This window comes from Delphinus delphis, chromosome 16 (assembly GCF_949987515.2).
Source record: "Delphinus delphis chromosome 16, mDelDel1.2, whole genome shotgun sequence".
Classification (NCBI taxonomy): Eukaryota; Metazoa; Chordata; class Mammalia; order Artiodactyla; family Delphinidae; genus Delphinus; species Delphinus delphis.
This window is the reverse complement of record NC_082698.1, coordinates 49,393,160-49,417,899: the sequence shown is the minus strand read 5'-3', so window position 1 is coordinate 49,417,899 and position 24,740 is coordinate 49,393,160. Positions and strand designations below refer to the sequence as shown.

The 24,740-nt window shown below is 46.0% G+C and overlaps 1 protein-coding gene across 1 annotated transcript in view; it reads right to left on the bottom strand.

Moving 5' to 3' along the window:
• Nucleotides 1-387: 387 nt before the first annotated feature.
• GRID1 (glutamate ionotropic receptor delta type subunit 1) overlaps nt 388-24,740 on the bottom strand; it is a 666,253-nt gene continuing 641,900 nt past the window's right edge. Inside the window, exons 15-16 of the mRNA XM_060033707.1 lie at nt 19,762-20,002; nt 388-1,093 (exon numbers count right to left, since the gene is read on the bottom strand). Of these exons, the coding sequence (XP_059889690.1) occupies nt 665-1,093; nt 19,762-20,002 (670 nt within the window). The 3' untranslated portion in view covers nt 388-664. The remainder of the gene's footprint in view (nt 1,094-19,761; nt 20,003-24,740) is intronic.

Genomic DNA, 24,740 nt, shown 5'->3' with positions numbered 1-24,740 from the left:
TGGGTCCACAGCACACTGTGACATGCAGTAGAGTGACCAAACAGGACTGTCCTGTGTCCCGGGAGCCTCCTCAGTCCCAGGCTGACTGGCACAGTTGATCACCCTACAGCACAGGGACCCAGGGGTCGGACCAGCGCCGACTTGAGGCTCACCCTTTATCGACCCGAGAGGACTAAGGGGAACCAAGGGCCAGGAGCGGAGGAACATGGCAGGAAACCATGTGACAGGGCAGCAAGCAGCAATTGGGGCTCCTCTAAAGGGACCGGCTGCTTACCTTCCTCTCTCCGCCAGCAGGGGACATCCTTATCTGATCGCCCCTCCTGCCCTCGCCCTCAGAAAGGCCCAGGAACAGGGGGCTTCTTTGGCACTTCAGAATGATCACAAGTAATTTGCCTTTTTATTCATATAGAACAAAATTTACAAAGTCATTCATACAGTTTTTGTGTTTTTTTTTTTTTTACTGACTTCGAAAATTGGGAATATTCAAAATACACTTTTACCCCACTCCATTCTGTCATTATTTACACATATATACAAGAAAAATGAAAGAGTCTCTGTGTGTGTGTGTGCACGTGTGTGTGTGGCTTGTGGTGTTGTTTTCTGGTATTAAAAAGCTCTGCTGGTCGGGTGGGTGGATGGGTGGGCAGGAGGGCAGGCGGCGCGATCAGATGGAGGTGCCGTGGGAGGTGTCCAAGGCCTCCGGAAGGACGCCTCCAGGCACGGGCTGGAAGGACATGGGGATGGGGGTCTTCACGGGGCTCTGGCGGAACAGCCCCCCGTTGGGCGACCTGTGTTTGCACTGCATGGAGGGCATGGTGGCCGAACTGCTCAGTGGCAGAGGCAGGCTGCTGCTGGGCCCTGATGAGAGTGTCCGGCTAGTGCCGTGGCTGCTTTGCTCCGGCAAGAAGGTGCTGACCGAGAGCTGCGTGTTCTGATACTCCCGCGCTGGCTCCAAGGCCTGGCTGGGAGCCAGGCCCCCCATCTCCAGGGCCGAGAGCTCAATGGACGCTGGGGAAATCTGCTTGTGAGCAATGTCTTCATCCATTAGACTGTTCATGCGCCGATGGACCTGCTCCAGATTCACTTCTTTGTCCTGCAGGGAAAGCACAGGAGGGTCAGGCCAAGCCCTAACAGGAGCCCCGACTGGCTTTCTGAAAACTCTGGGAGGCTGGAGACCCCAGGCCTGTTCAGCCTGCTGGGCACTGGGTGAGCATGCCCCCATTTCTCCCACCTCCCCTCAACTGCATGGCCAGCCCTGTTACCTGGGGTACCAGTAGCCTGGGACACTGCCCCCAGGTAGCAAAGACCCAGCAAGCAGGACTTGGCAGCATCTGCCACCTGCCCCCAACCCCCGCCCGCGCTCTGCTTAGAACGATTGTCACACCCAGAGGCAAGCCTTGGGAGAAGATGCTTTGAACAACTGGCGGAAACAGCAGGAGTCCCATGGGGATAACAGGGAATGGTCCTTGAGCTCCTAACGTGCCCCATGGATTTGCCATTTAGTGCTCATAATGCTCAAAAGACCTGGTGGGATCAACCCCACCTTACGCAAAAGGAGGCTTGGGTTCAGGAAGGTCAATGGCCTCCCAGATTCATAACCCCAGTGAGCGGCACAGGCAGCACGGGAAGCCCGGAGCATTCAAAATCTCTGGAGATGCCAGGAAGCGGGCACGTCCCCGTCTGGAGTCTCATGGCGCCGGGGTCCTGGATGAGGATGGGGGCTGGGATGGTGAGGGAAGAGACTTCCCAGGGGTCAGCTGACTTTTCTGGTATCATGAGGGTTTGAGGCTGCCGAGATCTGTGACCCTCACACACCTGACTCTTTCTCCACATGGTGCACGGCGTCAAGGAAGTTGTTTTGTTTGTTCAGTTATCTATTTGCTTAAGAGAAGAAGCAGAACAAATATCACTGATATTTTGTCTACAGTGTCAGAATAAATCAAAGAGACCAAACTACTCGAAAGCTCCTTAAAGAAAAAGACCATGTAATCTACTTCCTCAGTTTCTCCCCAGTGACCTGGGGTACAAAACCAGGTGTCCACGGAAGAGCCATGCCAGCCCCTCGGTGAGGTGTTAGAAGCTGCAGTCCTATTTTCAGGAGCATTAGTGCGGATGCGCCAGGCAAGGTTATCCCCACTGCCTGTGCTTCCCTGTTGTCGAACTGCATGAGCAATACCAAGTCAAAGCTCTGCTCCAAGACACAGCATCACAGGCTGTCTAATGTCAACATCCATAGAGCAGAGAGAGAAACCTGCCTCCTGCCCACCTTGTAGGGTTGTTAGAAATACCACGAAATGTAAAAGCCCTGAATGTACTTTCAAAAGTAAAAAGGAGACACACAAATCCAAGGGCCATTCCAGTGGCTGCTTTGGGCTCCTCTAAGGCTAGCGGGAGAGGATATTCCCCAGGAAGAGGCAACCCTAAATAACTGGCATGAGCTCCCCTCTCATAGGAGAGTACATGGGGTTGGTTAAGTTTCATCCCATTAAGTCTCATTCCAGCCTTTCTCAGGCAAGGAAGCTGTCTCTGCAGACCACTCCATGCTCCCTATCACCCTGGCGTGGAGAAGGCAGGACCACTGCTCTCTCCACAACTTTGTTGAGTTCATGACTAGCACACAGGGCTTGGCTTCTGGCGGGACACCTGCTATCTTCCCCAGAACCTTTCCCAGAACAAGAAGACTGACAATACCCATACAACGAGGAACTCATTCGAGGCCAAGAGGAAACCTGAGGATAAGAAATCCAACTGGTTTGAGGGTGGAAGGCACTATGAGAAGTGGGTCATGTCATAATGGAAGCCACATCAGAAATCGTTGACATGGCCCCACGGGCAGAGCCAAGATTCCAGTGATCTGAAGCCGAAGCTCAGCAGAGCTCAGCTCACCGTTGCTGGGAGACTAGCTCCAAGTTAGGGACGCCTCTGGGTGGCAAGTATGATGGGTGAAATTGGGGCAAGTGGCTAGAGAGTACCAGGCCTTTACTTAGACTAAACACGGTGCATACAATGTCTTCCACTGACTCCTTCAACAGTCTGTAAAATGTTTAGCAAACGAAATCCAAGTTCTCTTCTTAATTAAGTTACAGCATGGTTGATCCAGCTCTGTGCAACCTTGCTCTTTTCCGTGTATCATTTCTATGCTTTGTTTCTATTCTTGAATATTAAACTATTTTTAATAGTTGTTAAAGTGTTATATCAGGCACTGGCTGTTTTACTGCTATCAAGCATCAATTCTCCCTTCCCAAGAGGACCATGATTTATCTTCCTTGGGGGAATCACTTTTTCCCCACTAGGTAACAGTTTGGCAGTACCCTGCCTACCTGTAGCCAAAAGGCAGGACCGTGACCCAGGTAAGGACAAGAGAAATGGATCTGAATCCTGAACAAAGAGATAAAGAGACAGAAGATGGTTGACGGCCCATCCATGACAGCGGTAGTGCTTCAAGAAACTTTCTACTCTATGACCACCTCCTGGATTTTGCCTCCCAGCCCTCCAAACAAGCCTTGACTTCTGCCCATCACCGAGCATGCTTCTCCAGCCTTCTCATGGCTGCTGTGAGCTGCTGATAAGCTTCTGATGCCCTGTTTCATGTGTGTCAGCCAAAGTCAGTGCCACAGCTGTGTTGGTAAATATTTGTATCTATGGGCTATTTTCATTTCAAAATACATGAAGGGCAGAAGACAGGTACCAGAAAGCCTGGAAGCTGGAGAAATTGAAGGAGAATTTCAGACACTTTTGAAGCTTAATAATATAAACTTCCCTTCTCTTTGCAGCCAGCCAAGCTCAAAGAATGGACGAGCCAAGGGCTGGCAGAGCCTTTAGCCTAAAGGAAAACTGATGACCAAGTGAGTGGTCCTGGGATCACTGGAAGAACTAGTTAGTTGCATAATCTTGCCTTTCTCTCCTTTCTATTTTCTTCTCAGGGCTGTAAGAATCCTTTTGAGGACAGAAATAAGTAGTTTAAGAGTAGACTAATTTGGAGTATGAAGCGAGTGTCTTGGTCTCAGCTGTGTTCACTCTAGATTCTGTCAGTTAAAGGAGAGGGCTTGGCCCCCTTTTTTATAGTCAATGGAACACTTGGCCAGGGCAAGTGTTCAGATGCTCCCCATGTTTTGGGGGTCGACAGGTAGAGAATGAGAACTTCCTGTCAAAGAAGGCCAGAGGGAGACAGAGAGTTGAGAGTGGGAGCAAAGTGAAAGGAGCCCTCTTACCTAAAGCCAGGGAAACAGACATAAGGAAAGCTTTGTGGGAAGACCAACCAACCAAAATCTTCTGGAGAAATGGAAGCAAAAGAGGTCACCCTTTTGAGGAAATCCTTCACCAGTGAAGGACAAGGGACAGGAGGTTTGGGGGCAGTATTATAAAAGTGATAGGTCACAGGCATAATTATATAATAATCTAGCATAATTATCACAGCTCTGAGGGGTTGACCAGGTAGTACCAAAGCATCTAGAATAAAGACCAGCCCAGAGTGTGGATGTGGAGACAATCCGATACCCTAGAGTGCAGATTTTTGGAGGAAAAACTTGAATACATAGCATTTATTTTGTGTTTTTTTTAACATCTTTTTTTCCACTTATTATTAGCACTTGACATGAGGTGGAGAAGAAGGAGGATGAAATTTGGAGCCAAAGGTTGAGATGTGAGTCTGGCTTCTGCCAAGACACACAATCTATCTGGGCCTCCATTCTCTCCCCTATAACAGGGCAGTTGTACTAAAATCTGCTTCCTAGGAGCCGGGTAAAGATCAGGGAAGATGGTGAATATAAAAGCAAATGTTGTGATAATTGTACAAATATTTAACAACGTTAATAATATTTGCTGCAATTGATAAGATTGAAAAATATTTCCCTAATCTTGCATACCTGACTCCTGAGGCCTTTCTAAGATGGGTTGCTTTTTTTTATTTTTATTGTATCATTCCCTATGTCATTTAAAAAAAATTTTATTGTAATTTTTTATACAGCAGGCTCTTATTAGTTAACTGTTTTATACATATTAGTGTATAAATGTCAATCCCAATCTCCCAATTCATCACACCACCACCCCACAGCCACTTTACCCCCTTGGTGTCCATACGTTTGTTCCCTACATCTGTGTCTCTATTTCTGCCTTGCAAACCAGTTCATTGGTAGCATTTTTCTAGATTCCACATATATGAGTTAATATACAATATTTATTTTTCTCTTTCTGACTTACCTCACTCTGTATGACAGTCTCTAGGTCCATCCACGTCTCTACAAATGACCCAATTTCGTTCCTTTTTAGGCTAAGTAATATTCCATTGTATATATGTACCACATTTTCTTTATCTATTCGTCTGTCGATGGACATTCAGGTTGCTTCCATGACCTGACTATTGTAAATAGTGCTGCAATGAACATTGGGGTGCATGTGTCTTTTTGAATTATGGTTTTCTCTGGGTATATGCCAGGTAGTGGGATTGCTGGGTCGTATGGTAGTTCTATTTTTAGTTTTTTAAGGAACCTCCATACTCTTCTCCATAGTGGCTGTATCAATTTACATTCCCACCAACAGTGGGAGAGGGTTCCCTTTTCTCCACACCTTCTCCAGCATTTGTTGTTTGCAGATTTTCTGATGATGCCCATTCTAACTGGTGTGAGGTGATACCTCATTGTAGTTTTGATTTGCATTTCTCTAATGATTAATGATGTTGAGCATTCTTTCATGTGTCTGTTGGCAGTCTGTATATCTTCTTTGGAGAAATGTCTATTTAGGTCTTCTTCCCATTTTTGGATTGGGTTGTTTGCTTTTTTAATATTGAGCTGCATGAGCTGTTTATATATTTTGGAGATTAATTGTTTGTCCATTGATTCGTTTGCAAATAGTTTTTCCCATTCTGAGGGTTGTCTTTTCGTCTTGTTTGTATTTTCCTTTGCTTTGCAAAAGCTTTTAAGTTTCAGTAGGTCCCATTTGTTTATTTTTGTTATTATTTCCATTCCTCTAGGAAGTGGATCAAAAAAGATCTTGCTGTGATTTATGTCAAAGAGTGTTCTTCCTAAGTTTTCCTCTAAGAGTTTTATAGTGTCCGGTCTTACATTTAGGTCTCTAATCCATTTTGAGTTTATTTTTGTGTATGGTGTTAGGGAGTGTTCTAATTTCATTCTTTTACATGTAGCTGTCCAGTTTTCCCAGCACCACTTATTGAAGAGGCTGTCTTTTCTCCATTGTATATCCTTGCCTCCTTTGTCATACATGAGTTGACCATAGGTGCGTGGGTTTATCTCTGGGATTTCTATCCTGTTCCATTGATCTATATTTCTATTTTTGTGCCAGTACCATATTGTCTTGATTACTGTAGCTTTGTAGTATAGTCTGAAGTCAGGGAGTCTGATTCCTCCAGCTCCGTTTTTTTCCCTCAAGGCTGCTTTGGCTATTCGGGGTCTTTTGTGTCTCCATACAAATTTTAAGATTTTTTGTTCTAGTTCAGTAAAAAATGCCATTGGTAATTTGATAGAGATTGCATCGAATCTGTAGATTGCTTTGGGTAGTATAGTCATTTTCACAATATTGATTCTTCCAATTAAAGAACATGATCTATCTCTCCATCTGTTGGTATCATCTTTAATTTCTTTCATCAGTGTCTGATAGTTTTCTGCATACAGGTCTTTTGTCTCCCTACGTAGGTTTATTCCTAGGTATTTTATTTTTTTGTTGCAATGGTAGATGGGAGTGTTTCCTTAATTTCTCTTTCAGATTTTTCATCATTAGTGTATAGGAATGCAAGAGATTTCTGTGCATTAATTTTGTATCCTGCAACTTTACCAAGTTCATTGATTAGCTCTAGTAGTTTTCTGGTAGCAACTTTAGGATTCTCTACCCATAGTATCATGTCATCTGCAAACAGTGACAGTTTTACTTCTTTTCCAATTTGTATTTCTTTTATTTCTTTTTCTTCTCTGACTGCCATGGCTAGGACTTCCAAAACTATGTTGAAAGATAGTGGCGAGAGTGGACATCCTTGTCTCCTTCCTGATGTTAGAAGAAATGCTTTCAGTTTTTCACCATTGACAGTGATGTTTGCTGTGGGTTTGTCATATATGGCGTTTATTATGTTGAGGTAGATTCCCTCTATGCCTACACTCTGGAGAGTTTTTATCATAAATTGGTGTTGAATTTTGTCAAAAGCTTTTTCTGCGTCTATTGAGAATGATCATATGGTTTTTATTCTTCAGTTTGTTAATATGGTGTATCACATTGATTGATTTGCATATATTGAAGAATCCTTGCATCCCTGGGGTAAATCCCACTTGATGATGGTGCATAATCCTTTTAATGTGCTGTTGAATTCTGTTTGCTAGTATTTTGTTGACGATTTTTGCATCTATATTCATCAGTGATATCAGTCTGTAATTTTCTTTTATTGTAGTACCTTTATCTGGTTTTGGTATCAGGGTGATGGTGGCTTCATAGAATGAGTTTGGGAGTGTTCCTTCCCCTGAAAGTTTTTGGAAGAGTTTGAGAAGGTTGGGTGTTAGCTCTTCTCTAAATGTTTGATAGAATTCACCTGTGATGCCATCTGGTCCTGGACTTTTGTTTGTTGGAAGATTTTTAATCACAGTTTCAATTGTATTACTTGTGATTAGTCTCCTCATATTTTCTATTTATTCCTGGTTCAGTCTTGGAAGGTTATACCTTTCTAAGAATGTGTCCATTTCTTCCAGGTTGTCCATTTTATTGGCATAGAGTTGCTTGTAGTAGTCTCTTAGGATGCTTTGTATTTCTGTGGTGTCTGTTGTAATTTCTCCGTTTTCATTTCTAATTTTATTGATTTGAGTCCTCTCCCTCTTTTTCTTGATGAGTCTGGCTAAAGGTTTACCAATTTTGTTTATCTTCTCAAAGAACCAGCTTTTAGTTTTATTGATTTTTGCTATTGTTTTGTTTCTATTTCATTTATTTCTGCTCTGATCTTTATGATTTCTTCTCTTCTGCTAACTTTGGGTTTTGTTTTTCTTTTCTAGTTCCTTTAGGTGTAAGGTTAGATTGTTTATTTGAGACTTTTCTTGTTCCTTGAGGTAGGCTTGTATTGCTATAAACTTCCCTCTTAGAACTGCTTTTGCTGCATCCCATAGGTTTTGGATCATTGTGTTTTCATTGTTATTTGTCTCTAGGTATTTTTTGATTTCCTCTTTGATTTCTTCAGTGACTTCTTGGTTATTTAGTAACGTATTGTTTAGCCTCCATTTTTCTGTGTTTTCTACATATTTTTCCCTGTAATTGATTTCTAATGTCATAGCATTGTGGTCAGAAAAGATGCTTGATATGATTTCAATTTTCTTAAATTTACCGAGGCTTGATTTGTGACCCAAGATGTGAATCCTGGTGAATGTTCCATGTGCGCTTGAGAAGAAAGTGTAATCTGCTGTTTTTGGATGGATTGTCCTATAAATATCAATTAAATCTATCTGGTCTTTTGTGTCATTTAAAGCTTGTGTTAGGTCATTAATTTTCTGTCTGGATGTTCTGTCCAATGGTGTAAGTAAGGTGTTAGAATCCCTCACAATTACTGTGTTACTGTCAATTTCCTCTTTTATAGCTGTTATCATTTGCCTTAGGTATTGAGGTGCTCCTATTTTGGGTGCATATATATTTAAATTGTTATGTCTTCTTCTTGGATTGATCCTTTTATCATTATGTAGTGTCCTTTCTTGTCTCTTGTAACATTCTTTATTTTAAAGTCTATTTTATCTGATATGAGTATTGCTACTCCAGCTTTCTTTTGATTTCCATTTTCATGGAATATCTTTTTCCATTCCTTCACTTTCAGTCTGAATGTGTCCCTAGGTCTGAAGTGGGTCTCTTGTAGACAGCCTACAGACGGGTCTTGTTTTTGTATCCATTCAACAACCCTGTGTCTTTTGGTTGGAGCATTTAATCCATTCACATTTAAGGTGATTATCGATATGCATGTTCCTATTACCATTTTCTAATTGTTTTGGGTTTGTTTTTGTAGGTCCTTTTCTTCTCCTGTGTTTCCCACTTAGAGAAGTTCCTTTAGCATTTGTTGTAGAGCTGGTTTGATGGTGCTGAATTCTCTTAGCTTTTGCTTGTCTGTAAAGCTTTTGATTTCTCCATCGAATCGGAATGAGATCGTTGCTGGATATAGTAATCTTGGTTGTAGGTTCTTTCCTTTCATCACTTTAAATATATTGTGCCACTCCCTTCTGGCTTGTAGAGTTTCTGCTGAGAAATCAGCTGTTAACCTTTTGGGAGTTCCCATGTATGTTATTTGTCATTTTTCCCTTCTTGCTTTTAATAATTTTTCTTTGTCTTTAATTTTTGTCAATTTGATTACTTGATTTGATTACTTCGTGGACTTGGGTGGCTATTTCCTTTCCCATATTAGGGAAGTTTTCCACTATAATTTCTTCAAATATTTTCTCATGTCCTTTCTCTCTCTCTTCTCCTTCTGGGACTCCTATAATGAGAATGTTGGTGCACTTTATGTTGTCCCAGAGGTCTCTTAGAGTGTCTTCATTTCTTTTCATTGTTTTTTCTTTATTCTGTTCCACGGCAGTGAATTCCACCATTCTGTCTTCCAGGTCACCTCTCTGTTCTTCTGCCTCAGTTATTCTGCTATTGATTCCTTCTAGTGTATTTTTCATTTCAGTTATTGTATTGTTCATCTCTGTTTGTTTGTTGTTTAATTCTTCTAGGTCTTTGTTAAATAATTCTTGCATCTTCTTGATCTTTGCCTCAATTCTTTTCCGAGGTCCTGTATCATCTTCACTATCATTATTCTGAATTCTTTTTCTGGAAGGTTGCCTATCTCCATTTCATTTAGTTGTTTTTCAGGGGGCTCATCTTGTTCCTTCATCTGGTACATAGTCCTCTGCCTTTTCATTTTGTCTATCTTTTTGTGAATGTGGTTTTTGTTCCACAGGCTGCAGGACTGTAGTTCTTCTTGCTTCTGCTGTCTGCCCTCTGGTGGATGAGGCTATCTAAGAAGCTTGTACAAGCTTCCTGATGGGATGAACTGGGGATGGGTAGAGGTGGGTGTTGCTCTGGTGGGCAGAGCTCAGTAAAACTTTAATCTGCTTGTCTGCTAGTGGGTGGGGCTGGGTTCCCTCCCTGTTGGTTGTTTGGCCGGAGGCAACCTAGCACTGGAGCCTACCCAGGTCTTTGGTGTGGTTAATGGCAGCCTCCAGGAGGGCTCACGCTAAGGAGTGCTTCCCAGAACTTCTGCTGCCAGTGTCCTTGTACCCATGGTGAGGCACAGCCACCCCCCACCTCTGCAGGAGACCCTCTAACACTAGCATATAGGTCTGGTTCAGTCTCCTGTGGGGTCACTGCTCCTTCCCCTGGGTCCTGACGCACACAGTACTTTGTGTGTGCCCTCCAAGAGTGGTGTCTCTGTTTCCCCTAGTTCTGTCGAATTCCTGCCATGAAATCCTGCTAGCCTTCAAAATCTGATTCTCTGGGAATTCCTACTCCCGTTGCTGGACCCCCTGCTTGGGAAGCCTGACGTGGGGCTCAGAACCTTCACTCCAGTGGGTGGACTTCTGTGGTATAATTGTTGTCCAGTTTGTGAGTCACCCACCCAGTAGTTATGGGGTTTGATTTTATTGTGACTGCACCCCTCATACCATCTCATTGCAGCTTCTCCTTTGTCTTTGGATGTAGGGTATCTTTTTTGGTGAGTTCCAGTGTCTTCCTGTCAATGATTGTTCAGCAGTTAGTTGTGATTCCGGTGTTCTCGCAAGAGGGAGTGAGAGCACGTCCTTCTACTCTGCCATCTTGAACCAATCTAAGATGGCTTTCTTAAGTGCAGTCTTTTCCTGAGATGGCTGCCTGCTCCCCTCCGCCTGGAAGGCCTTTCTCTGATCTTTTCCTTGAATAAACAGAATTTTAAATCCATATTTTTTTCTTGCCTCCAATTAAGGACAAATGAATCAGTTCCAAGAAGGGATGCAAAGGTGTGCAGTGGGTCTCATCTTCCACTGAGATTATTCATTAGCCTGTAACCTTTCCTCATCGGGACACAGAGAAAATGTCCATACCCATTGAACAAACTTTCCAAGGAGACCTTCCTACTCCAAATGGCAGTCAAGAAACCCATCCTCTCCACACCAGTGGGACCTCATTCTATTCAAAATCTATTACTGCTGGTCGATCCAACACAAAACCAAACCTGGGAAAAAGAGGATGCCATCATGAGCTTCCTATATTGGTTGTTTAACTGCACAAGAAAATGAGTAGAACTAAGCCAAATACCTCCTTATCCTCTCTGAAAAACACATGCAGCCCATTTCTGAGTCTCCCAATATGCCCCATTAGGTATCTGTTTAGGGGGCCAGAGCTGAAGTGCAGAGGATTGGAAAAAACCACCTTCTTTGGAAACTCTGGAAACACTGTCTTCTTGGATCAGATTGAGCACACATCAAGTCATTTCTGGTGGCCCCCTGTCCAAGGAAATAGGAGGCAGACATAATCCACCTGCTCAAGGAAAGAGGCAGGAGTGATTTGAATAATTATCTATATTTTAGACAAAATGGGGCATTCTATTATGTTATGCAAATTCAAATAATGGACTTTTTTATATGCACTACATCAGTTTACATCCTCATTATATCAAGGTTTCAGTGTTCAACCAGGTAACGACAGCTGTGGAAAGAGACTTGGAAGCTTGCTGCTGCATTCATTAATTTACTGTAAGTAACTGACCTAGTTAAACAGCCCTGAATATAACATAAAATTCATTGATGGCATTTATCCATGAATCCGGCTGAATTCCAGTTCTGTGTTTGTTACCTCATATTAAACATGACAACATATGCACCAACACAGGTTACTGTAGACCCTCTCCCAGCTATTGTCTTGCAGAGAGATAAAGTTCTGTAACTGAGCCTCTGTTCACCAACATGGAAATAAAACACTGTACTGGAAAACAGTAATTAACTAAACTATCATCTTTGCAACAGCGGGTTCCAGGTGGGACTCATTAGAACTGACTTTGTTTGGAGTCCATTGGCTCCTACTTTAAGTTAGGCAGGAACAAAATGAAATGAGGGACTTCCCACATGACTGGGATGGCTGTAGGAGGTGATCTTCTATTACCACAGACCAACCAGGTAGTAAATAAGACCCAGCTGGCTGGGAGAAACACCATAAACATGATCTTCTAAAGTGTTGCTCCAAAGAATTGCTCCAACCCAAAGGGCTGGGCTGGGGATCTGAGAGTAACAGCCGGGTATGAGCAAAGAAGCTGAACTTTAAGCCAATGAAGTGGTCCCAGGGGATGAGATGGGCAGTATTTCAGAACTTTAGAGAAAGAGTCCTGATGAGCTTATTTGCAGATTTTGTAGGGGCAGACAAGGAAAGGAGGGAGCTAACAGACACCTCCCATCATACGTGGTAGCAGCAGGTACACACGGGGTGGAGAGACTTGCTCACGGTTACACAATTCTATGGTAAGTGGAGCACCAGGATGAGCCCGTGTTTACCCGGTTCCAAAACCTGAGTTCTTTTCCACTCATTTTCCCCTTGGCATGATGGTGTAGACCACTGGTTTTCATCCTTGACAGGACAGCAGAAGCACATGGGGAGCTCCTAGAAATTACAGTTGTCCAGATCTGCCTAATATGACCCTTTGGGGAATGGAGCCCAAGCATCTGTATTTCTAAAAAGCTCCAGAATGAATCACCTCTGATGTGCAGCCAGAATTGAAAGCCATTGATCCAGCTGCAATAGTTCCACAGCAATTTAACATTAATAACATTTTCTTTATAGGATCCTAGACTGGTTCATTCATTCGATAAACACTTTTGAGCTCCTACTACCAGAAGAGCTAATGTTCTTCGTGAAGCATCCATCTTGGTCCCTGGCACACAGAAGGTGCTCAATAGTTTGTATTCATCACCCCTTAATAAGAGGTCCCACCGTTCCAGAAACTGAGCAAAGTGATAGGAATGCAGAGGTGGAGAAGAGCCAACAGACTCAAAGCAGAGATAGGCAGGTAAACCATTAGTGGCAATTTGGAATCCCACCCAACACTCAATCCTGAGTGTTTACACAGGGAGGTAAGAAGGCCCGTGGAGATGGGCAAGGGAGGTTTTACAGAGCAGGGTGACGTCTGAGCTGGTTTTGAGCTACACGCTGGTGTACGGTAAGTGTTCAGTGCCTTCTTACTGAAAGGCCGTGAGTGAAGGGCTGAAACACACACTCACTGTCTTTACCCTCTTTCCCAGGGATCTGATATCAGCAGTGTAGCCATTGGGCCAGGATCCATTTTCAGCAGAAGCTCTGAGCCCCTCTGGTTAGGACTAACCCTAATCCTAACCCCTCTGTGGTTCAGAGGATGTAAATGCCTACCTAGGAGCCAGGATCCTGGCTCAGGGAAAGGATCACTGGTCTACACTCTTCATCCGCAAACCATCTGGAAAGGCTAAGTAGGAACCCCTGCTCCTGCACACTCCTGATGTAAGGCCCAGTGGCAGACACATCATTCCTCTCCCAGTTCTGCCACTGCTATTTCTGAGTCCCATTTCTCCAGGGATAAGGATACCTTCCTCAAATGTTGTTGAAGAGAATCAGGAGAGTTAAGAAGATAACATGGGAACCTGAGAATCATGTGGGGGCCTTGGAAAAAACAAAAAAAGGCCCAGGTTCAGCTCTGAATCCATGGGGTGGGGCTTGGGAATCCATATTTCTAACAGTGCTGCAGAGGCAGATTCCAGGCCTGGTTTGGGAAGGCTTCTTTTTTTTTCTTTTTTTTTTTTTGCCATACGCGGGCCTCTCACTGTTGTGGCCTCTCCCGTTGCGGGGCACAGGCTCCAGATGCGCAGGCTCAGTGGCCATGGCTCATGGGCCTAGCCGCTCCACGGCATGTGGGATCTTCCCGGACCGGGGCACAAACCCGTATCCCCTGCATCAGCCGGTGGACTCTCAACCACTGCACCACCAGGGAAGCCCCCTTGGGAAGGCTTCTTAATCTCTCCCCATCTGAGAAGCAACAACAGTGGTGGTGGTGATGACTATGACAATGACAATGACCAGACCAGCTGCCACGTTGTGAGCTGGCCTATGGAGAGGCCCATGTGCAAAGATGTCAATGATGGCCTCTGGCAAACAGCCAGTGAGAACATGAGGCCTTCAGCCCAATGGCCCATAAGGAAATGAATCCTGACCACAAAAACAACCATGTGACTGAGCTTGGAAGTGGATCTGTCCCCAGTATAGCCTTCAGATGAGACCCCAACCCTGGTCAATAACTTGATTACATCCTTGTGAGAGACCTTGAGACAGAAGACCCAGCTAAGCTATGCTTCCATTTCTGACCCAAACTCTGAAATAATAAATATTTTTACATTTTAAGAAAAGAAAAGAAGATAACATGTAGTTTTCCTGGCACAGAGAAGGTGCCCTAAGATGTGACTCCTCTTCCTGCAGCCCTTTCTGCCCATCACAAGGTCCTTGGGAGGGAGCAGCCCCTTGGCCACCATTCAACAAAACCATTCCCATGGGTCAGCTGCTACTTAAGGCAATTTACACACCGTCCCTTGTTGAACCTCAGAGTGACACTGTGGGGTTAGCATAAATGAAGAGGGCAAAGATGCAGGAGAGAAAGTCTCTACATGGAGTTGAAGAAGCACTGGAGGATGGAGGCAGGGAAAGGTGTACATTTGAGGGAAGTGTCCTTAGCAACAAATCTCCAATGGAGCAAAGGAGTGTGTTGTGGGCGTTTGCAGACAGAAGCTGGACCACTGGCCAGAAAAGAGGAGCTTGGCTGCTGCTTCACCCCTGCTGCCTGGCCACCCCGGCCTCTGTCAGCCCCTGACAGAGGAAGCAGAGACTGGGGGAGGGCAGGCAAGGCAGGAAGCAACAAGAATTCCAAGCTCCCAGCCTAGTGACAAATGATTCATCCCTCACTTCTCATGTCATCTCCCATTTGTGCAGTTCTCATCTTTATTTCATGAATATTTTATTCTCAGAGCAACGGCTCCACTTTCCCCATAAATCTAGAGGGTGGCTCTTTATTGCAACTGTGGAGCGGGATGCACTCACCTGCATTGGTTAACTACATAATCGTCTGATTCCTTAGAAAAAATATGACCTCAAATCCACGTGAATATTAAGAGGTTGAATGCACATTACTACTCTTCCCGAAGTAGGTGTCTAAACTCTGACGATGTCGCAGCATAAGCTGTTAAATACGACTTAGGACGCCACCCAAAGACAGGTTTCTGGCTCTTAAGAAATACGGCCAATGCCCCAAAATGAAGCATTCTCAGCTCAAGCAGACACTCTCACCTAATTGCAAATGCTGCGCCATAAAATACAGGCAACCAGTGATACAAAGCGGTTCTGGATTAAATACCATCATTATTTGTCAAAGGTTTTCAATATATGCTTCTAAAATCTGTTGTTTCAACCCCTTTCCTGGCTCCTATTCCCTGTGTGATGAGGTATAAACCCCTTGGTCTGGCATCTAAGTCCTTCAGAGCAAGTCCCTGCTTTGCACTCCAGCTTCCTCTACTCCCATCTCCTTGCTGATGCCCCAGAGCTCCAGGAGGTGTGAGGACTTTGTCTGCCCTGTGCTGGTCACCCAGCCCCAAAGCAAGCTCCAATCTCCTCCAGCTCGAGGATTAGTACCAATCCTTCAACACTCAGTTCCAACAAGCCCAAGCCCCAGGAACTCTTCACTAACCAGTATCCCTACCCTCTGTGACCCAACCCTGCCCTGGCTGGGCTGGGTGCCCCTGAGCCCTTGATGGAAACTGTGGCTCATTCCAGGGTGGCCCTGATCAACGGATGACGGAGACCACTTGGCTGACCTCTCTGCCATGTCTGCCCTCTCTGTCATGTCTGCCCATGTAGAGCTAAGCCACCTAAAGCCAGGAACTATGTCCTTACAGGGATACTTACTAAAGAAATGAGGAAAGGAAGGGAGAAATTTCATTTGAAAAGCAGAAACCTATAAAAACAGGAGAAAGATGGAACAGTTCTTCCTTTTACCATGTAACACCCAAAATGGCTGGAGGAAAGGCAGCTACTGTGTTTTATTCAACCCACCTCTACATCAACTCTCATTCCTATCCAGAAGCATGCTGGCATCCCCGGGCAGAAAGTTCCACATTTTCTAAGCAGGAATACTGTATTTCATTCTCTTGTGCCTGAGATCCTGGGCTTATGTAGAAGCCAGAAAGGAAGCTAGGAGGCTTTCCAGGCAAGAACGGAGCTGTTCCTCTCAGGGAGGTCATCCCTTGGTCTCCTGGTCTTTCTCTCTTTTTGCCTCTGTCTTCTATGCCTCTCCAGTGATCCCCCCACCGCCACCTCTCTCTCTTACACACACAGCCCCTTTGACAATTCATTCTGGGCTGTCCAGGCTGTATCTGGCGCTAGATACTGAACCAGGGGATGTGAAGAGACAGTGACTAGAAGCAACAAGGATGGACTCACAAGGGACATTCTGGGTCTGAGCCTGTGTCGTCTCATCTCCACACTGTTCACAGCAGCCCAGAATGATGCCTCCATGACAGTGCAATGCTCACCCAGCTGGAAAAGCTGTCCTCCTCCCCTAATCAAAGGGACATTTGTATAGAGGGACATTTGCTGTAAACTTCATTGAAGATTTTCCAGTAGCAAAAGAAGCTTGGCAATCATGAGAAAGAAAAACGGAGCTGGAGGAATCACGCTCCCTGACTTCAGACTATACTACAAAGCTACAGTAATGAAGACAGTATGGTACTGGCACAAAAACAGAAATATAGATCAAAGGAACAGGATAGAAGGCCCAGAGATAAATCCAAGCACATATAGTCACCTTATCTTTGATAAAGGAGGCAAGAATATACAGTGTAGAAAAGACACCCTCTTCAATAAGTGGTGCTGGGAAAACTGGACAGCTACATGTAAAAGAATGAAATTAGAACACTCCCTAACACCATACACAAAAATAAACTCAAAATGGATTAAAGACCTAAATGTAAGGCCAGACACCATCAAACTCTTAGAGGAAAACAGGCAGAACACTCTATGACATAAATCACAGCAAGACCCACCTCCTAGAGAAATGGAAATAAAAACAAAAATAAACAATGGGACCTAATGAAACTTCAAAGCTTTTGCACAGCAAAGGAAACCATAAACAAGACCAAAAGACAACCCTCAGAATGGGAGAAAATATTTGCAAATGAAGCAGCTGACAAAGGATTAATCTCCAAAACATACAAGCAACTCATGCAGCTCAATATCAAAAAAACAAACAACCCAATCCAAAAATGGGCAGAAGACCTAAATAGACATTTCTCCAAAGAAGATATACAGACTGCCAACAAACACATGAAAGAATGCTCAACATCATTAATCATTAGAGAAATGGAAATCAAAACTACAATGAGATATCATCTCACACCAGTCAGAATGGCCATCATCAAAAATCTAGAAACAATAAATGCTGGAGAGGGTGTGGAGAAAAGGGAACCCTCTTGCACTGCTGGTGGGAATGTGAATTGGTACAGCCACTATGGAGAACAGTATGGAGGTTCCTTAAAAAACTACAAATAGAACTACCATACGACCCAGCAATCCCACTACTGGGCATACACCCTCAGAAAACCATAATTCAAGAAGAGTCATGTACCAAAATGTTCATTGCAGCTCTATTTACAATAGCCAGGACATGGAAGCAACCTAAGTGTCCATCGACAGATGAATGGATAAAGAAGATGTGGCACACATATACAATGGAATATTACTCAACCATAAAAAGGAACGAAACTGAGTTATTTGTAGTGAGGTGGATGAACCTAGAGACTGTCATACAGAGTGAAGTAAGTCAGAGAAAAACAAATATCGTATATTGACACACATATGTGGAATCTAAAAAAAAAAAAAAAAAAACAGAAAAGAAAAGTAAATGGTCAGAAGAACCTAGGAGCAAGACGTGAATAAAGACGCAGACCAACTAGAGAATGGACTTGAGGATACGGGGAGGGGGAAGGGTAAGCTGTGACAAAGTGAGAGAGTGGCATGGACATATATACACTACCAAACATAAAATAGATAGCTAGTGGGAAGCAGCCGCATAGCACAGGGAGATCAGCTTGGTGCTTTGTGACCACCTAGAGGGGTGGGATAGGGAGGGTGGGAGGGCGGGAGATGCAAGAGGGAAGAGATATGGGGACATATGTATATGTATAACTGATTCACTTTGTTATAAAGCAGAAACTAACACATCATTGTAAAGCAATTATACTCCAATAAAGATGTTAAAAAAAATGAAAAAGAAGCTTGGGACAGGACCATTAACTGTTCCTGTCAGTGGGTTTTCCTCAAATCTCTTCCTTCCTCCTCTCATATGGCCCAGGGGTGACAGGAGACCCCTGAGTCTGTGGGAGACTCTGGCCTTGCATGGCCTTACATGAAGGTATGCAGATAGCATGAGAGGAAGATGGAGGTCCTCAGAACATTTCAGACATGCTGAGTCAAACAGCAAGCTCTTTCCAGCAAAATCTAAGCGTGATGACAGAGAGCTCACTGCCTGGTATGAGTGGAGGGTCTGTCCTCACTCCCAGTCATGTCAGGGGCTCTGTTACAGACTGATGTATGGGGCTGTGGTCAGCCAGCCTTTCTAGGCTGCAGAGATGTTGGCCATGGTGATGCTGCCCCTTTGAATGCTGGTTCTGGTTACTTTAGTGCTTCTTGTTTGAAATTTAGCCCTGTTTGTATCAACATCTTTTTTTTTTTGCGGTACACGGGCCTCTCACCGTTGTGGCCTCTCCCGTTGCAGAGCACAGGCTCCGGACGCACAGGCCCAGCGGCCGTGGCCCACGGGCCCAGCCGCTCCGCAGCATGTGGGATCTTCCCGGACCAGGGCACGAACCCGCGTCCCCTGCATCGGCAGGCAGACTCCCAACCACTGCACCACCAGGGAAGCCCTATCAACATAATCTTTAAGTGGAGCTATGACTCAAGAATTAGCTGAGGTATATGTATCAGGTAGTGACAGCCCTACAGTGGAGTGGCTGGACTTGTGCTACAGTGCCTGTGTGCAGGTTTCGACCAGGAGAGCATCATTACCAAATGACGCTCCTCGCCACCCTTCCCTAGAGGCACTGGCTCCAGGAGAACTTCATGAAGACTCTACAGACAAGAAAAAAAAAATCGATCTTGAAGATGAGCAAAACCCAGAAGTGTGGAGGGCAGAATCAGCTTGTAGTTGGTACCCACAGGGAAGGACATGTGCCCAGAACCTAGAGTCAGAACAGAGCCCGAGTGGTCCCTGTGCTGGGTGTGCCTGGAGGGATGTGGGCAAGGCTGGGCCCTGCAAGGAGGAGGAAGAGAGGGAGAATGGATGATGAGGGGCGGGGGCCGGTCCTCCCTCCCAGGCTGGGAAAGCAGGGCCCATGACCCTTGATGAACCAAAGAGAACCAGGAAGGAATGCGGTTTCCTCTCTTACCCTACAGCTGGTCTCTCCAGGTCAGGGTGGAGGCACATGGGCGGGGCAGGGTAGGGAAGGCGCTGTTCATGCTGTACCCGCTCTATAGATAAATACACGACTTTAGTGGCCATTGCTGGCGCCTTGGCACTTGCTCAAGCGTGAAAACATTCCTTACATTTGTTATCTGGCTTTCAAGGCAAAATAAAACAATGATACCATCCCCCCTATAAAATATTGCTGTCTCCAGACAAGTGGCTTGGGTAAATACTAACTGGAAGAAAACCGCCCGCCGAGTGGCCCAGTGGGACTCTCCTGCCTCTAGGCTGCAAAAAGGAGAAGTAGGGCCCAGGGCACGGACCTCTTTGGGGGTCTCCTGGTGGCACCGGTTGCTGTTCCACCATAACTCCAGGGCGGCCACCAGGCAGGCGAGGAGGAGGCCAATGGCCAAGATGCAGAAGACCCCGGCGAAGCTGTGCAGCTTGAGGGACTTGCCATCCGCCTGGGCGCTGGCATGGCTGGTAAGGTCGCAGCGGCCCGTGTGCGGCCACCACTTCTGCTTGAGCACATCCAGGTCCCCAGTGTCCTGAAGCTCCAGGATCCTGCAAGATACAATCCACATGAGCCACAGCCCTGGCCTCACTGACACAGCCATGGGGGCCCTGGCCCCTTTCCCGCCATGTCGGCCCCTCCACAGACGATGCTGAACCATCACAGTGGCTCTCTGCCTCAGCTTTTCCCTCCCAATCCATTCTCCACTCTGCAGGCAAAGCACCCTTCTCAAAACACTCCTCAGATTTTGTCACTTTCCTCCTCAAAGCCTTGATGTCCTCTCCCACCCTGTCCCACTGCCCATGGATGAAGTCCAACAGCAAAGTACATAAGGACCCTTGACATGGGATCCTGGGGCAAGCTCTGAGGATAAAATCAGGAAATACAGAAATGCATGATGCAATCACTCAGACTGTGGACCCACAGAAAGGCTTTCTTTCAAACGTCAATAACTATATCCTAAGTCTCTCCCACTAGGATTCATCAAATCATTCATTCATTCATTGATTTGAGGAGCATCTGCATTGTGCCAAGTATGATGTTCAACACTGCTGCATGTATGGTCCAGAGCAGGGGGCCCCAACCCCTGGGCCATGGACCGGTAGTGGTCTGTGGCCTGTTAGGAACCCGGCCCCACAGCTGGAGGTTAGTGGCAGGTGAGTGAGTGAAGCTTCATCTGTATTTACAGCCGCTCCCCATCGCTCGCATTACCGCCTGAGTTCCACCTCCTGTCAGCATTATGGTGAGTCACGTAATTATTTCATTATATATTACAATGTAATAATAATAGAAATAAAGTGCACAATAAGTAATGCGCTTGAATCATCCCGAAACCATCCCCGCCGACCCTGGTCCATGGAAAACTTGTCTTCCATGAAACTGGTCCCTGATGCCAAAAAGGCTGGGGAAGTGCTGGTCTAGAGATACTTACCCGGACACTGAAACAATCAGAGCAATCAATGTGGAGTCAGAAGCTGTGATCAATACAATGAAATGAAAGTAGAAGCGCTAAGAAAGGCACCCATTGGGAGGGTGGCCTGGACTGGAGGGTGAGGGGAGACCTCATCAAGGAGGTGAAGGGTAAGCATAAAATAGCTCACAGGGGTTTAGCATACCTGTGTGCCAGGAAATCGCCTAAGTGCTTGACAGTGTTTAACACTCATGTCAACTCTTTGGAAAGGCTACTTCCATGGCCCCATTTTTATAGAGAAGGATATTGAGGCACAGAGAGGTGACATATCTTGCCAAGGTCATTTTGTGGTTGGCAAGGACGGCATTCCACAGGGATGATGAAGAGATTTCCTGAGACTAGAACCATGGTTGGAAGTCTTGTCTAGGGTGAGTGTATGAGAAGCTAAAACGTGGCAAGTGAGGCTGTAGACGGTGGGTGAGGAGGAGGATGTGAGTTGAAGTGAATGAAACAGGCAGAGCCAAGAATGTGGGCTCTGGGAAGGTATGAGGGGAGCCTGGCGTTTATCCTGCTGACAGAGGTGGGGCAACCCCCCTTCCCCCGTATTCCCCAGGTCGGTGTCTGGATGGTAGTTCTCCTTTGTTGTAGTATTTCATGGACTCTTTCTATAATCCAGGGGTCTGGACAGGGAGCCCGTTGTAGCTGGCAGCCCCCGGGCTCCTCACACCGAAGCTTTTTTATTTGTGGAGGCCGGACACTTTTGGCCTGGTCCATGGTCATCTGTTCAGGTGACAACACCCTCGGTGGCCTCTCTGAGCCCTCTGGGTATGCACAGTTCAAGAGCAGTGGTTCTTGATGGTCAGGAGAAGCTCATGGCCAACTGGCCACTTGAGCAGACTCTGCCCTGGACCTGAATTGCAGGCCAGCTGTGACCACAGGCTGAAGCTGAGCTCAGTTAACAATCATGGGCTGTGACTGTGGAGAGGGAGGGAGACAGCCCAGAGGGGGTTCCCTGCCCTGTCAGCACCTAGGGGCCAGCGTAGTGTGGCATCTCGCCGGCTGGGTACAGCCTGGCTCTGTGCAAAGAATCTGCACCAATCCCAGCTGGGTGTCCTCGGACAAGTGACTCGCCCCTACTAAGCTTGGCTTCCTCATCATTACAAGATTGACCCATGATTACCACGAGCTGAGTAGATCCTTTGGACCTCCGTGGCTTCCCCTGAGCAAGCACAGTGGCCGGCACAACTTGAGCCATCAAGGGATATTTGTTGCATCGATAATGTACGAATGTATGAACGGAATCATGAAAACTAACCTGAACTAAAGTGGCTGTGGTGAGATAATGTCGGCTAAGTGGCCAGGGCACAGGTCAGCACAAAAGACTTAGAATTCAGCTTGGTCACTGGGATAAAGGCATGATTTACACAGGCATTTGGGGTCGCACTTGGTATGCCACAGGTCTGTTCTGTGGCACATGCCATGATTAATTGGGCAGCTGCAGGGTCCCTCTACATCCAAGTGGCTCTGGACGTGTTAGGGAAGCTGCATGTCTGTACGTCCACTGGCTCATGCTGAGTGGCCGTTACGTACGTGTCTACTGGCAGTTCCGAGTAGGCTGGGCCTCCTGGCAGTTACGGGAAGCCCAGGGCTAGGTATGCAGGACCTCAGGGCCTTCAAGAGGACTCGTGGTTGGGCTACCGGCTCACCATGGAGAAGCAGCAGAGTTTTTAATTTATTGCCACAGATTCTGCTCTGATGGACACCAGTCAAACCCAGACTCTGCCGTCACACTAGCCATGTTAGGAAACCTCTCAACTTTAGCTTTTGTATCACTAAAATCGGAGATCATAACAAAAGTGAGAAAGGCTGGGAGCTGGGACCCTTTACCGGAGTGCTTGCACTTGTACCTGGACAAATGTCTGCTGCAGCAACAGAACACAAAGAAACTGTGACGGACTGAAGATAACTGCATGCATGTGCAGTCGGGGCCATTATGAAGAGTAAGATACAAAAGGGCCACAAACCAACTGCTGCTTCTAAGTTTCAGGGAGCAAAAGCAGGGTACTGCACACGATCCCTGCACACAGCACCCCCACGGGGGTGGGCAGACCACCTAAGCCAGCCCTCCAGCCAGACCCAGCCATCCGCCCCCACCCTTACCCCATTTAAGGTACAAGCTTGCCCCCCTCCCCACCCTTGGGGAGTGAGCAAGGGATCTTTGTCTTGTTTTTGCTCCCTCCTGCTATAGCACGAGTCCCAGTAAAGCCTTGCCTGAATTCCTTGTCTGGCCTCTTATCAACTTCTGTTGATTCAAGAGTCCAAGGACCCAGGTCGGTAACAAAAGCACCTACCTCACAGAATTATCACAAGCAGATGAAAAGCGGGAGAACACATGGGACCACTCAGCTCAAGAGCTAGCAAGTAAGAAGAGCTCCAGAAAGCTGGTCAGTATAGCACCACCCTCTGGCGCCATACTGACCAGCAGCCCTAGCCATCCAATGTTTACACAAGCTGCCTTTTACTGAGGACACAGTAAGGACTGACCATTTTACATTGTTTTAATCCTCACAATAGCCTGCAAAGTAGCTCTTATGTTTACAGATGGAAGACCTGAGGCTCAGAATCTAGATGGCTTGCCACCAGTTGCAATTAGCAAGTGGCGTAGCTGCTCTTCAGGGCTGGGTCACGCTGACCCGGGAGGCCATGCTCTCTCCAGAACACCAAGCTGCTAAGTGCAGTCAGCCTCCTCTCTGAGAGTCACCTCCAGCCTAGGGGATGGTGAGACTCCAACAGGAGCGGGGCCAGAGGGCCGGATTCCCACTCTTGCGCTCATTAACTGCAGGAGGCTTCATTTTGCTGACGCTTCCCTTCTTCCTGCTCCTTGTAATTGTATGCATGTTTATGCCCAATATTATTCCAGGAAGACTGTAAGGCAATTTACAGGAAAACACAGAATAAAATAAAAACAAACAAGCCAATCCAAAAGAAAATTTAAATATGTAAGCAACAGAGGGAAGATAAAACAAGTCACGGGCACAAAATGACTCCTGGAACGAGGCTAAACTAATGCACACCATAATAATCTCTACTCCTGCTTATGAGTAAGCCAGAATGATAACAGCCACTTCCTGAAGCCAGTTGTTCTATTTTCCAGACAGATATAATTGCAGGTGCTTTCCTTTAGTCAATAGTCGTGGAGGCTGCCACATAGTAGGTGCTCTATAAATGGCTATTAAGTTGCTAAACATTTGCTGAATGCCTACTCTGCATGCCATGGTCCATAAAAGGGCTTTGGCACTCAACCGCAGTCCCCCCCCCACACACGTAAGTTGTAGCCTAAAGACCCAGTCCTCTGCCAAAACAAGGGAACATATCTGTATTCAAGGAAATAACTTGAGTCCCTGGGACTCAGGGAAGGAAGGCTACAGCAGTTCCAGATAAGACTGGAATCTGCTATTTACATAGGATTCTTTTTCTGTCAACGGCATGGGGCATTGCTTCCTGGACCTGCCCCCTTCCTCCTCTCAGGCATGACCCAGTTAGGGGCAGCCCCCAGTTCTGCATGCGTCATATAATGGAGCCTCTTAAAGAACCATTGGCGGCAGAAAGTTGGAAACCTGAAGCCTTGAGTGTTCCCCCCAAGTAGGTACCCACGTGTCCAGGCAGGGGAGGTGGGGACGCTTCCAGCCCAGGAAAGGCTAAAACATAGACACCAATGACAATACTTCAGGAGGCCAGCACAGCCTACCAAGGACATTCACTTACAGTCCTAGAGCATGTGGCCTTCTGATGAAAGCAAAGGGTAATTAATCACTTCCTGCCAGAATGACACAGAAACTGGACTAGCCACTTTCAATCATGTTTGTTGAAAGATCCAG